Source organism: Lampetra planeri, unplaced genomic scaffold (assembly GCF_965212315.1).
Source record: "Lampetra planeri unplaced genomic scaffold, kcLamPlan1.2.h2 scaffold_875, whole genome shotgun sequence".
Taxonomy (NCBI): Eukaryota; Metazoa; Chordata; class Hyperoartia; order Petromyzontiformes; family Petromyzontidae; genus Lampetra; species Lampetra planeri.
The window spans coordinates 20,466-34,295 of record NW_027615697.1 but is presented as its reverse complement, the minus strand read 5'-3'; the positions used below and the strand labels follow the sequence as shown (position 1 = coordinate 34,295).

The window sequence follows — 13,830 nt, the reverse complement described above, 5'->3', positions numbered from 1 at the left end:
ACTGAGTGACTGAGTGAGTGACTGAGTGAGTAACTGAGTGACTGATTGAGTGAGTGAATGAGGGACTGAGTGAGTAACTGAGTAACTGAGTGACTGAGTGAGTGACTGAGTGAGTAACTGAGTGAGTGACTGAGTAACTGACTGAGTGACTGAGTGAGTGACTGAGTGACTGACTGAGTGACTGAGTGAGTGACTGAGTGACTGACTGAGTGACAGACTGAGTGAGTGACTGAGTGACTGAGTGAGTGACTGAGTGAGTGACTGAGTGACTGAGTGAGTGACTGAGTGTGAGACTGAGTGACTGAGTGAGTGACTGAGTGAGTGACTGAGTGACTGACTGAGTGAGTGACGGACTGACTGAGTGACTGACTGAGTGAGTGACTGACTGACTGAGTGACTGAGTAACTGACTGACTGAGTGAGTGAGTAACTGAGTGACTAAGTGACTGAGTGAGTGAATGAGTGACTGAGTGAGTAACTGAGTGACTGAGTGAGTGGACTGTGTGAGTGACTGAGTGAGTGAGTGACTGAGTGAGTAACTGAGTGACTGAGTGAGTGACTGTGTGAGTGAACTGACTGAGTGACAGACTGAGTAACTGAGTGACTGACTGACTGTGGACTCCCCGGCCCCTCCCCCCCAGCCTCCTCCTCCTCCCCGACCCTCTCCCGTCTGTGTCGCGTTCGTGCGCTGCCCGGTGCGGTGCCGTGAGCACGCTGTGCAGGAGGTCGCTACCGATGTGCGCGCTGCTCCGTGCCGGCGTGCCGCGGACTGCTGCGTGGCCGGGGGGTCTCCACGGGGCCCACGGCTGTGAGGCAGCCCGACGTCGTGGCAGGAGGGTCACGGGGGAGGCACGCGGAGCGCTGGAGGGGGCACAGCACGGGTGGGTGGGGGGGAGGGGGTGGGGGGGATGGGGGGGGGGTGGGGGGGGTGGCGTGGGGGGGGTGGGGTGGGGGGGTGGTGTGGGTGTGGTGTGGAGGGGTGGTGTGGTGTAGGTGGTGTGGGTGGTGTTGGGGGCTGTGTGTGATGTAGGGGGCTGTGTGTGGGGGTGGGTGTAGGGGGGTATGTGGTGTGGTGTGGAGGGGTGGTGGGTGTGTGTGTGCTGTGTGGTGTGGAGGGGTATGGAGGGGTGGGTGGTGTGGTGTAGTGTGTGGTGTGGGGGGGTGGTGTGTGTGGTGTGGTGTGGTATGTGGGGGTGGGTGCTGTGGGTGTGTTTGTGGTGTGGGGGTGTGTGGAGTGGAGTGGGTGGGTGGGTCGTGTGGGGGGGTTATACACACATCAACAACAACAACAACAACCGCCATTCGCCACTAAGTGGCGGTGACGTCACCACGACGCTTGTGCCAGGCAATGTGCACCTTGAGGCCACGTGAAGTGTCGAACGCCCGCTGGCAGGTCACGGGGCAGACCCAGCAGGTGCCACGGGTCGACTGACTGAGACGACTGGCTGATTGCACCACCTGTGCCCCCTACTGTGCCAACTTGCTGTGCTTTAGCCACCCGGCGCTCCGCTCGTTGTTGTGAGCATCGCTCCTCCGCCCTCCGTTGTGTCTCCCCCGGTGTCCCCCGTGTCTCCCCCTTCTCACCCCCGCGTCTCCCCCGTGTTTCCCCCGTGTCCCCCGTGTCTCCCCCTTCTCACCCCCCGTGTCTCCCCCGTGTCTCCCCCCCGTGTCTCCCCCGTGTCTCCCCGTGTCTCCCCCGTGTCTCCCTTCTCACCCCGTGTCTCCCCCGCTACCCCCCCGTGTCTCCCTTCTCACCCCCCGTGTCTCCCCCGCGTCCCACCCCAGGTGAGGGCTATGGAGGAGTCCATGCGGGAGCTGCAGGAGCTCTCCGAGTTGACGGAGGAGCGTGCCGAGCGAACGCGCGACGACATCGAGAGCTTCCGCCGGGCATACGAGTTTGGCCGTGCACACGCACTACCACTCGCTCCTGCACTCACTCGACGAGGTGTACAGTCTATACCACCACTCTGCACTACCACTCTACACTGACACCACTCTACACAGACCACCCTACCACAGACACACACTCTCTACACTACCACTACTCTACACTACCACTCGCTCCTCTACTCACTCGACGAGGTGTCCACTCGACACTGACATCCTACACAGGACATCCTACACTACTACCACTCTACACCTACCACCACTCTACACCACCACTCTACACCACCACTACTACACCACCCACCACTCTACACCACTACTACACCACCACCACTCTACACCACCACCACTCTACACCACCACCACTCTACACCACTACCACTCTACACCACCACCACTCAACACCACCACTCAACACCACCACTCTACACCACTACTACACCACCACCACTCTACACCACCACCACTCTACACCACCACCACCACCACTCCACCACCACCACCACTCTACACCACCCACCACTCCACCACCACCACTCCACCACCACTCTACACCACCACCACTACTCCACCACCACTTCTACACCACCACCACCAACACTACACCACCACCACTCCACCACCACCACTCCACCACCACCACACTACACCACCACCACTACACCACCACTCCACCCCACCACCACCACTACTCCACTCCACCACCACTCTAGACTCACCATCTCCCTCCCCTTCTCCCCCCCCCTTCTCTCTCCCCCCACTCCCCACCACCACCACCACCACACCATCACCACCACCACTCCACACACCCACACTCTACACCACCACCACTCCACCACCACTCCACCCCACCACCAGCACTCCACCACCACCACACCACCACTCCACCACACCACCACTACTCCAAACCACCACCACCACTCTAGACTCACCATCTCCCCCCCTTCTCTCCCTCCCCTTCTCTCTCCCCCCCACTCTCCCACCACCACCACCCACCACCGTGGTTGTGGCCATGCCGGTGCCGGTGCCGGTGACTGTGGTGCCGTGGTGACGGTGTTAGAAGCTGCGTCTGTGCCGCACGTCCCTTCAGCGCCGCTCAGCGTCTCTGCGCTGCGGCCTGGTGGCACTTTCGCTCGGCGTCGGCCTTCACCGAGCACCTCCTGCGGGGAAGGCCACGCCGTCGACATCATGCTCACCGCACCGCTCGCCACGCACAGACTCACCTGGCTCGCTCACCAGGTGAGGGCTGGCTCACCTGGTGAGGGCTGGCTCACCAGGTGAGGAGTGGCTCACCAGGTGAGGGGGTCGCTCACCAGGTGAGGAGTTGCTCACCAGGTAAGGGGGGTCGCTCACCAGGTGAGGAGTGGCTCACCGCACCGCTCGCCACGCACAGACTCACCTGGCTCGCTCACCAGGTGAGGAGTGGCTCACCAGGTGAGTCTATGGTGATGATGATGAGAGCGATGATGATGATGTTAGTGATGATGATGATGATGATAGAGGTGATGATAATGATAGCGATGATGATGATGATAGTGACGATGATGACGATGATAGCGATGATGACCGACGAAGATGATGACGATGATGATGATGATGATGACGATGATGATGATGATGATAGCGATGATGATGACGGTGATGATAGCGATAATGATAGCGATGATGATAGCGATGACGATAGTGATGACGATGATGATGATGACGATGATGACGACGATGATGATGACGACAACGTTGACGACGTTGGGATGTCGTTTGTCACAGCCGGACGCCGCTGACGTTCCACCCCACCCCGGCGTGGTGACTTCCCCCACCTCCACCACCTCCTCCTCCACCACCTCCTCCTCCACCTCCTCCACCTCCTCCTCCTCCCGCTCCTCCCGCTCCTCTACGGCGGCGGGAGGAGGAGGTGGTGGTGGAGGTGGTGGAGGTGGAGGAGGAGGAGGTGGAGCGGTGGTGGACGTGGAGGCGATGGTGGCCTCCATGAGGCTGCTGCCCAGGCAGAGTGCGGGCAGCACGGCGGACGGCTTCCCGCTGTGCGGCACGCTGGGACCCGCACTGGCACACGCACAGAGCTGCAGCGCAGTGGGAGACGGTGAGTGGGGGGGGGTGGGTGGGTGGGGGGGTGGGTGGTGGGTGAGTGAGTGGGTGGGTGGGTGGGTGAGTGGGTGGGGTGAGTGGGTGGGTGAGTGGGTGGGTGGGTGAGTGGGTGGGTGACTGAGTGAGTGAGTGATTGAGTGAGTGAGTGGGTGGGTGAGTGACTGAGTGGGTGATGGTGGGGTGACTACGTGAGTGAGTGATTGGGTGAGTAACTGAGTGAGTGACTGAGTGAGTGGGTGAGTGAGTGACTGAGTGAGTGAGTGGGTGAGTGACTGAGTGAGTGACTGAGTGAGTGAGTGGGTGGGGTGGGTGGGTGGATGAGTGAGTGACTGACTGAGTGGGTGAGTGAGTGAGTGAGTGACTGAGTGAGTGACTGAGTGTGTAACTAAGTGACTGAGTGAGTGACTGACTGAGTGAGTAACTGAGTAAGTGAGTGACTGAGTGAGTGAGTGACTGACTGACTGAGGTGTGTGAGTGACTGACTGAGTGGGTGACTGAGTGACTGGAGTAACTGACTGAGTGACTGAGTGAGTGAGTGACTGACTGACTGAGTGACTGACTGACTGACTGAGTGACTGACTGAGTGGGTGACTGACTGACTGACTGACTGAGTGGGTGTGTGGGTGACTGAGTGACTGAGTGACTGACTGAGTGACTGACTGAGTAGATAAGTGGGTGACTGAGTGACTGACTGACTGACTGAGTGGGTGAGTGAGTGGGTGAGTGACTTAGTGACTAACTGAGTGAGTGACTGACTGACTGAGTGACTGAGTGACTAACTGAGTGACTGACTGACTGAGTGAGTGACTGACTGCGTGACTGACTGACTGAGTGACTGACTAACTGAGTGAGTTACTGACTGACTGACTGAGTGACTGACTGACTGACTGAGTGGTTGTGTGAGTGGTGATGCTGGTGACTCACTGCGGCGTGCTCTAGGCCTGCACCACGCCCGGCCTGGCCGTCGTGCCGGCTTCTCGGTGCGTCTGGGCGACCGTGCCGGGGAAGAGATCCCTGGCACTCACGACACCCCCCAAGTGACCATTCTTCACCGGGAGAACACGCGCTGGTGAGGATCGCTCACCAACTCACTCACCACTTCACTCACTCGCTCACCAACTCACTCGCTCACCAACTCACTCGCTCACCAACTCACTCGATCGCTCACCCCACCCGCTCAACCACTCGCTCACAACTACACTCGCTCACTCACTCACCATGTCACTCGCTCACCACCTCACTGACAGCTCCATTCACCCACTCACTCACCCACCCACTCACCCAACCACTCACCCACCCACTCACCCACTCACCCACCCACCCACTCACCCACCCACCCACTCACCCACCCACTCACCCACCCACTCACCCACCCACTCACTCACCCACCCACTCACCCACCCACTCACCCACCCACCCACTCACCCACCCACCCACCCACTCACCCACCCTATCACCCACCCACTCACCCACCCACTCACCCACCCACCCACTCACTCACCCACCCACCCACCCACCCACTCACCCACCCACCCACTCACCCACCCACCCACTCACCCACCCATCCACCCACTCACCCCCCCCACTCACCCACCCACCCACCCACTCACCCACCCACCCACTCACCCACCCACTCACCCACCCACTCAACCACCCACACACCCACTCACCCACCCACCCACCCCCCCACCCACCCGCTCACCCACCCACCCCCCCACCCGCTCACCCACCCACCCACCCACTCACCCACTCACCCACCCCCCCACCCACTCACTCACTCACCCACTGACCCACCCACCCACCCACTCACCCACCCACCCACCCCCCACCCACCCACCCCCCCACTCACCCACCCACCCCCCCACCCACCCACCCCCCCACCCCCCCACCCACCCACCCACCCACTCACCCACCCACCCACTCACCCACCCCCCCACCCACCCACCCACTCACCCACCCATTCACCCCCCCACTCACCCACCCACCCACTCACCCACCCACCCACTCACCCACCCACCCACTCACCCACCCACCCACCCACCCACCCACTCACTCACCCACCCACCCACCCACTCACTCACCCACCCACCCACTTCCCCACCCACCGACCCACCCACTCACCCACCCACTCACCCACCGACCCACCCACTCACCCACCCATCCACCCCCCCCACCCACTCACCCACCCCCCACCCACTCACCCACCCACCCCCCCCACCCACCCACCCCCCCCACCCACCCACCCCCCCCACCCACTCACCCACCCACTCACCCACCCACCCACTTCCCCACCCACCGACCCACCCACTCACCCACCCACTCACCCACCCACTCACCCACTCACCCACTCACTCACTCACCCCACCTACCCACCCACTCACTCACTCACCCACCCACCCACCCACCCACTCACCAATTTACTCACTCCCCCACTCACCCACCCACTCACCCACCCACTCACCCACCCACTCACCCACTCACTCACTCACCCACCCACCCACCCACTCACTCACTCACTCACCCACCCACCCACTCACCCATTTACTCACTCCCCCACTCACCCACCCACTCACCCATTCACCCACCCACTCACCCACTCACCCCCCCCACTCACCCACTCACCCACCCACTCACCCACCCACTCACCCACCCACCCACTCACCCACCCACCCACCCACCCACTCACCCACCCACGAGGGGAGCGATCTCCGAGCTAGCTCCGTGATGTCCACTTCCGCAGTGCGCTGGCGGTGGAGGTCACTCACTCACCATGTGACTCGCTCACCCACTCACCCACCCACCCCCCCACCCACCCACCCCCCCACTCACCCACTCACACACCCACCCACTCACCCACTCACTCACCCACGAGGGGAGCGATCTCCGAGCTAGCTCCGTGATGTCCACTTCCGCAGTGCGCTGGCGGTGGAGGTGACGCGTGCCCAGGGGGCGACGTTCAGCGTCTCCTACACTGCCACGGAGAGCGGCCGCTACTTCATCACCGTCATGGTGCGCGGACGCCACATCCAGGTGACTCCTCATAACCACCACGGTCCCTGATAACCGCCACGCTCACTCCTCGTAACAGCGACGGTCCTCATGTTGATGATGACACTCCTGCTACTGATGATGGTGCTGCTGCTGATGCTGACAATGCTGCTGCTACTGATAATGGTGCTGCTGCTGATCCTGCTGATGATGATGCTGCTGATGATGATGGTGCTGATGCTGCTGCTACTGATGATGGTGCTGCTGCTGATCCTGCTGATGATGATGCTGCTGCTGCTACTACTGACAATGCTACTGATACTGATGCTGCTGATGCTGCTACTACTGATGATGGTGCTGCTGCTGATCCTGCTGATGGTGATGCTGCTGCTGCTGCTGCTGCTACTGACAATGCTACTGATGCTGATGCTGCTACTACTACTACTGACAATGCTGCTGATGATGCTGCTGTTACTACTACTACTGACAATGCTGCTGATGATGCTGCTGCTACTACTACTACTGACAATGCTGCTGATGATGCTGCTGCTACTACTTCTACTGACAATGCTACTGATGATGCTGCTGCTACTACTACTACTGATAATGCTACTGATGATGCTGCTGTTGCTACTACTACTGACACTGCTACTGATGATGCTGCTGCTACTACTACTACTGACAATGCTACTGATGATGCTGCTGCTGCTACTACTACTGACAATGCTACTGATGATGCTGCTGTTGCTACTACTACTGACAATGCTACTGATGATGCTGCTGCTACTACTACTACTGACAATGCTACTGATGATGCTGCTGCTGCTGCTACTACTACTGACAATGCTACTGATGATGCTGCTGTTGCTACTACTACTGACAATGCTACTGATGATGCTGCTGCTGCTACTACTACTGACAATGCTACTGATGATGCTGCTGTTGCTACTACTACTGACAATGCTACTGATGATGCTGCTGCTACTACTACTACTGACAATGCAGCTAATGATGCTGCTGCTACTACTACTACTGACAATGCTACTGATGATGCTGCTGCTGCTGCTACTACTGACAATGCTACTGATGATGCTGCTGCTGATGATTATGATGACGATGCAACCACTACAGCTACCGATAATGGCCCCTACTGATGCTGCTGCTGCTGCTGCTGCTGCTGCTGCTGCTGCTGCTGATGATGATGATGATGCTGCTGATGATGATGATGATGCTGCTGCTGATGATGATGACGCTACTGATGCTGCTGCTACTGCTGCTGATGACGCTACTGCTGCTGATGACGCTACTACTGCTGCTGATGCCACCACTGCTACTGATGATACCACTGTTACTGATTACGCTGCTGATGATGCTGCTACTGTTACTGATGACACTACTGCTGATGATGATGATGCTGCTACTGCTGCTGATGATGCTACTGCTACTGATGATACTGCTACTGCTGCTACTGCTACTGACGATGCTGCTACTGCTACTGATGATGCTACTGCTGCTGATGCCACCACTGCTACTGCTGCTACTGCTACTGACGATGCTACTGCTGCTGCTACTGCTACTGATGATGCTACTGCTGCTGATACCACCACTGCTACTGATGATACTGCTGCTACTGCTGCTACTACTGATGATGATGCTACTGATGATGTTGATGCTGCTTTGTCTGCAGGGCTCCCCGTTCTCCCTGCGAGTGTCTAACACCACCTCCACCACCACCACCGCTGCTGCTGCTGCGTCGTCACCACCACCGCCGCGTGGACACCACCGCGGCCTGTACCACTGCTGCTCCTTCTGCTCCAGCGGGGGGCAGCGTGACGCACGCTGCCACTGTGGGGGCAGCATGCCGGGTGAGACACCGGGGGGGGGGGACACGGGGGGGGGGGGGACACAGGGAGGGGGGGGACACGGGGGAGACACGGGGGAGTGAGACGCAGGGGGAGACACGGCGGGGGGGGGGTGAGACATTCCAAATCTGGCATCAGTTTTTGTCTATCACATCAGGTTTTTGAGATATTAAATATTGCATTTTCAATAAAAACTGCAGAAGAAAAATATTAAATGAATGTGGATATCTACATAAAATGATATTATAAACACACTCTCCTAAAAATACAGCACTGTATTTTAACACTAAAGCAATCACTGACTCGCAACAACTTGCAATCATAAGTGACAGAGTTCATTTCTGGTAAAATCAATGAAAATGGGGTATGCCGATAGTATAAAAATGAGATGTGATAGAGCAAATCTGAGATCAGATTTGGAATCAGCACCCTGAAATTAGTCTAGAACAGCTGCAAAAGTCCAGGCTAGAAAAAAATGTTGTTTTTTTGTTGACCAGTGTGATTTTCAATTTACTATTTTCTTTTGTATTTTATTTTGATTATTTAAAAAACAAATTTTTATTATATTATTTTATTTTAATTACATTTCTTTTTTTACGTGACTTTACCGAAAGAACCAAGAATATGAGACACGGGAGGGGAGTGAGACACGGGGGGGAGTGAGACATGGGAGGGGAGTGAGACACGGGGGGGAGTGAGACACGGGGGGGGGGGGTGAGACATGGGGGAGACATTGGGGGGTGAGACACAGTAGAGACACGGGGAGGTGAGACACGGGGGGGGGGGTTGACACGTGGGAGACACCGGGTGGGGGGGGGGGTGAGACACGAGTGATCTTTCTCTCTCCCCCCCCTCCCGTGTCTCACCCCCCCCCCCGTGTCTCACCCCCGCCAGGAGGGTTCCTGGGCTGTGGTCACGGCCACCCTGGTCACCCGGGCCGCCCCCACTGGTCGTGCTGCGGCCACCCGTCGCGCTCCGCTGCTGAGTGCCGCCCCTCCCCTCACCAGCCTCACCACCCTCACCAGCCTCACCACGCTCACCACCCTCACCACGCTCACCACCCTCAACGCGCTGGTGCACAACCACCACCGCCACCGCCGCAGCAGCAGCAGCAGCCACCCGCACTCACACAGAGAAGCCCCCAGCGGGGAGGGACAATGTCAGCCACCGTGTGACACACACACACAGTGACACACACAGTGACACACACACACACAGTGACACACACACACAGCGACACACACAGTGACACACACACACAGTGACACACACAGTGACACACACAGACACACACACACAGTGACACACACAGTGACACACACAGTGACACACACACACAGTGACACACAACAACAACAACAACAACCGCCATTCGCCACTAAGTGGCGGTGACGTCACCACGACGCTTGTGCCAGGCCATGTGCACCCTGAGGCCACGTGAAGTGTCGAACGCCCGCTGGCAGGAGGTCACGGGGCAGACCCAGGTGCCACGGGTCGACTGACCGAGATGACCGAGACGACTGGCTGATGCACCACCTGTGCCCCCTACTGTGCCAACTTGCTGTGCTTTAGCCACCCGGCGCTCCGCTCGTTGTTGTGAGCGTCGCTCCTCCGCCCTCCGTTGTTGTTGGAGGGCGACTGCCTCCAACTGCCCAGTAGCGTCCTTCACGAGCCTCCTCCACTGAGGCCGATCTTGACACACACACACAGTGTGACACACACAGTGACACACACACACAGTGACACACACACACAGTGACACACAGTGACACACACAGTGACACACACACAGTGACACACACACAGTGACACACAGTGACACACAGTGACACACACACATAGTGACACACACACACAGTGACACACACACACACAGCGACACACACACAGTGACAGTCACACACGGTGACGCACACATACACACAGTGACACAGTGACCACACTCACTCACCACCCACTCCCCCACCCACCCACTCACTCCCCCACTCACTCCCCCACCCACCCACTCCACCACCCACCCACTCACTGCCCCACCCACCCACTCCCCCACCCACCCACTCCCCCACCCACCCACACCCCCACCCACCCACTTCCCCACCCACCCACTCCCCCACCCACCCACTCCCCCACTCACCCACTTACTGTGATGTGTGTGGTGTGTGTGGTGTGTATGTGGTGTGTGTGGTGTGGTGTGTGTGGTGTGTGTGTGGTGTGTGTGTGTGTACCTTATTCTATACCACCATATCTAGAGTTGTGCCTGTTGGCCTGGATGTTGTTGATGTTGTTCCACATTAGCCCCCCCATTCCCTCGCTCTGTATTTAGCGGTTTTCCTATACGATGCGTGCTCTCTCTGTTTTGCTAATAAAGTCACAAGCACGACCCCAAGTGTCGCCCTCTCTCGTCTCTCTCCTCTCATCTCACTCTACTCCCCTCCACGCACTCTCCTGCCTCTCCCCTCTCATCTCACTCCACTCCCCTCCACGCACTCTCCTGCCTCTCCCCTCTCATCTCACTCAACTTCCCTCCATGCACTCTCCTGCCTCTCCCCTATCATCTCACTCCCTTCTCATCTCACTCCACTCCCCTCCACGCTCTCTCCTGCCTCTCCCCTCTCATCTCACTCCACTCCCCTCCACGCACTCTCCTGCCTCTCCCCTCTCATCTCACTCCACTCCCCTCCATGCACTCTCCTGCCTCTCCCCTCTCATCTCACTCAACTTCCCTCCACGCACTCTCCTGCCTCTCCCCTATCATCTCGCTCCCTTCTCATCTCACTCCACTCCCCTCCACCCTCTTTCCTGCCTCTCCCTCTCATCTCACTCCACCCCCCTCCACGCTCTCTCCTACCTCTCCCCTCTCATCTCACTCCACTCCCCCTCCACGCACTCTCCTACCTCTCCCCTCTCATCTCACTCCACTCCCCTCCACGCACTCTCCTGCCTCGCCCTCTCATCTCACTCCACTCCCCTCCACGCACTCTCCTACCTCTCCCCTCTCATATCACTCCACTCCCCTCCATGCACTCTCCTGCCTCTCCCCTCTCATCTCACTCCACTCCCCTCCACGCACTCTCCTGCCTCTCCCCCTCATCTCACTCCACTCCCCTCCACGCACTCTCCTACCTCTCCCCTCTCATCTCACTCCACTCCCCTCCACGCACTCTCCTGCCTCGCCCTCTCATCTCACTCCACTCCCCTCCACGCACTCTCCTACCTCTCCCCTCTCATATCACTCCACTCCCCTCCATGCACTCTCCTGCCTCTCCCCTCTCATCTCACTCCACTCCCCTCCACGCACTCTCCTGCCTCTCCCCCTCATCTCACTCTACTCCCCTCCACGCACTCTCCTGCCTCTCCCCTCTCATCTTACTCTACTCCCATCCACGCTCTCTCCTGCCTCTCCCTCTCATCTCACTCCACTCCCCTCCACGCACTCTCCTGCCTCTCCCCTCTCATCTCACTCTACTCCCCTCCACGCTCTCTCCTACCTCTCATCTCACTCTACTCCCCTCCACGCACTCTCCTGCCTATCCCCTCTCATCTCACTCTACTCCCCTTCACGCTCTCTCCTACCTCTCCCCTCTCATCTCACTCTACTCCCCTCCACGCACTTTCCTGCCTCTCCCCTCTCATCTCACTCCCCTCCACGCACTCTCCTGCCTCTCCCCTCTCATCTCACTCCCCTCCCCTCCACGCTCTCTCCTGCATCTCCTCTCTCATCTCACTCCACTCCCCTCCACGCACTCTCCTGCCTCTCCCCTCTCATCTCACTCCACTCCCCTCCATGCACTCTCCTGCCTTTCCTGCCTCTCATCTCACTCCACTCCCCTCCACGCACTCTCCTGCCTCTCCCCTCTCATCTCACTCCACTCCCCTCCACGCACTCTCCTGCCTCTCCCCTCTCATCTCACTCCACTCCCCTCCACGCACTCTCCTGCCTCTCCCCTCTCATCTCACTCCACTCCCCTCCACGCACTCTCCTGCCTCTCCCCTCTCATCTCACTCTACTCCCCTCCACGCACTCTCCTGCTTCTCCCCTCTCATCTCACTCCACTCCCCTCCACGCTCTCTCCTGCCTCTCCCTCTCATTTCACTCTACTCCCCTCCACGCACTCTCATACCTCTCCCTTCTCATCTCACTCCACTCCCCTCCACGCACTCTCTTGCCTCTCCCCTCTCATCTCACTCCACTCCCCTCCACGCACTCTCCTGCCTCTCCCCTCTCATCTCACTCCACTCCCCTCCACGCTCTCTCCTGCCTCTCCCCTCTCATCTCACTCCACTCCCCTCCACGCACTCTCCTGCCTCTCCCCTCTCATCTTAATCCACTCCCCTCCACGCACTCTCCTGCCTCTCCCCTCTCATCTCACTCAACTTCCCTCCACGCACTCTCCTGCCTCTCCCCTATCATCTCACTCCCTTCTCATCTCACTCCACTCCCCTCCACGCTCTCTCCTGCCTCTCCCCTCTCATCTCACTCCACTCCCCTCCACGCACTCTCCTGCCTCTCCCCTCTCATCTCACTCCACTCCCCTCCACACACTCTCCTGCCTCTCCCCTCTCATCTCACTCAACTTCCCTCCACGTACTCTCCTGCCTCTCTCCTCTCATCTCACTCCACTCCCCTCCACGCTCTCTCCTGCCTCTCCCTCTCATCTCACTCTACTCCCCTCCACGCACTCTCATACCTCTCCCCTCTCATCTCACTCCACTCCCCTCCACGCTCTCTACTACCTCTTCCCTCTCATCTCACTCCACTCCCCTCCACGCACTTTCCTGCCTCTCCCCTCTCATCTCACTCCACTCCCCTCCACGCACTCTCCTGCCTCTCCCCTCTCATCTCACTCCACCCCCCTCCACGCTCTCTCCTGCCTCTCCCCTCTCATCTCACTCCACTCCCCTCCACGCACTCTCCTGCCTCTCCCCTCTCATCTCACTCCACTCCCCTCCACGCACTCTCCTGCCTCTCCCCTCTCATCTCACTCAACTTC

General features: G+C 58.7%; 1 protein-coding gene across 1 annotated transcript; it reads left to right on the top strand.

The window, feature by feature from the left end:
* The first annotated feature begins 1,761 nt into the window (after positions 1 to 1,761).
* On the top strand, positions 1,762 to 10,042 carry TRIM45 (tripartite motif containing 45). Its single transcript, XM_078624639.1, has 7 exons — positions 1,762 to 1,944; positions 2,947 to 3,125; positions 3,654 to 3,984; positions 4,929 to 5,058; positions 6,905 to 7,019; positions 8,665 to 8,842; positions 9,734 to 10,042. The coding sequence occupies exons 1-7, from the start codon at positions 1,794 to 1,796 to the stop codon at positions 10,012 to 10,014; spliced, it is 1,365 nt and encodes a 454-aa protein (XP_078480765.1). The 5' UTR covers positions 1,762 to 1,793; the 3' UTR covers positions 10,015 to 10,042.
* Positions 10,043 to 13,830: the final 3,788 nt, after the last annotated feature.

Bases quoted from the DNA above. Each gene is read 5' to 3' on its own strand.
- TRIM45 (XM_078624639.1), top strand. From the start codon at position 1,794: ATGGAGGAGTCCATGCGGGAGCTGCAGGAGCTCTCCGAGTTGACGGAG. The intron at 5,059-6,904 runs GTGAGGATCGCT...CCACTTCCGCAG, and splicing joins CACCGGGAGAACACGCGCTG to TGCGCTGGCGGTGGAGGTGA. The intron at 8,843-9,733 runs GTGAGACACCGG...CACCCCCGCCAG, and splicing joins CTGTGGGGGCAGCATGCCGG to GAGGGTTCCTGGGCTGTGGT.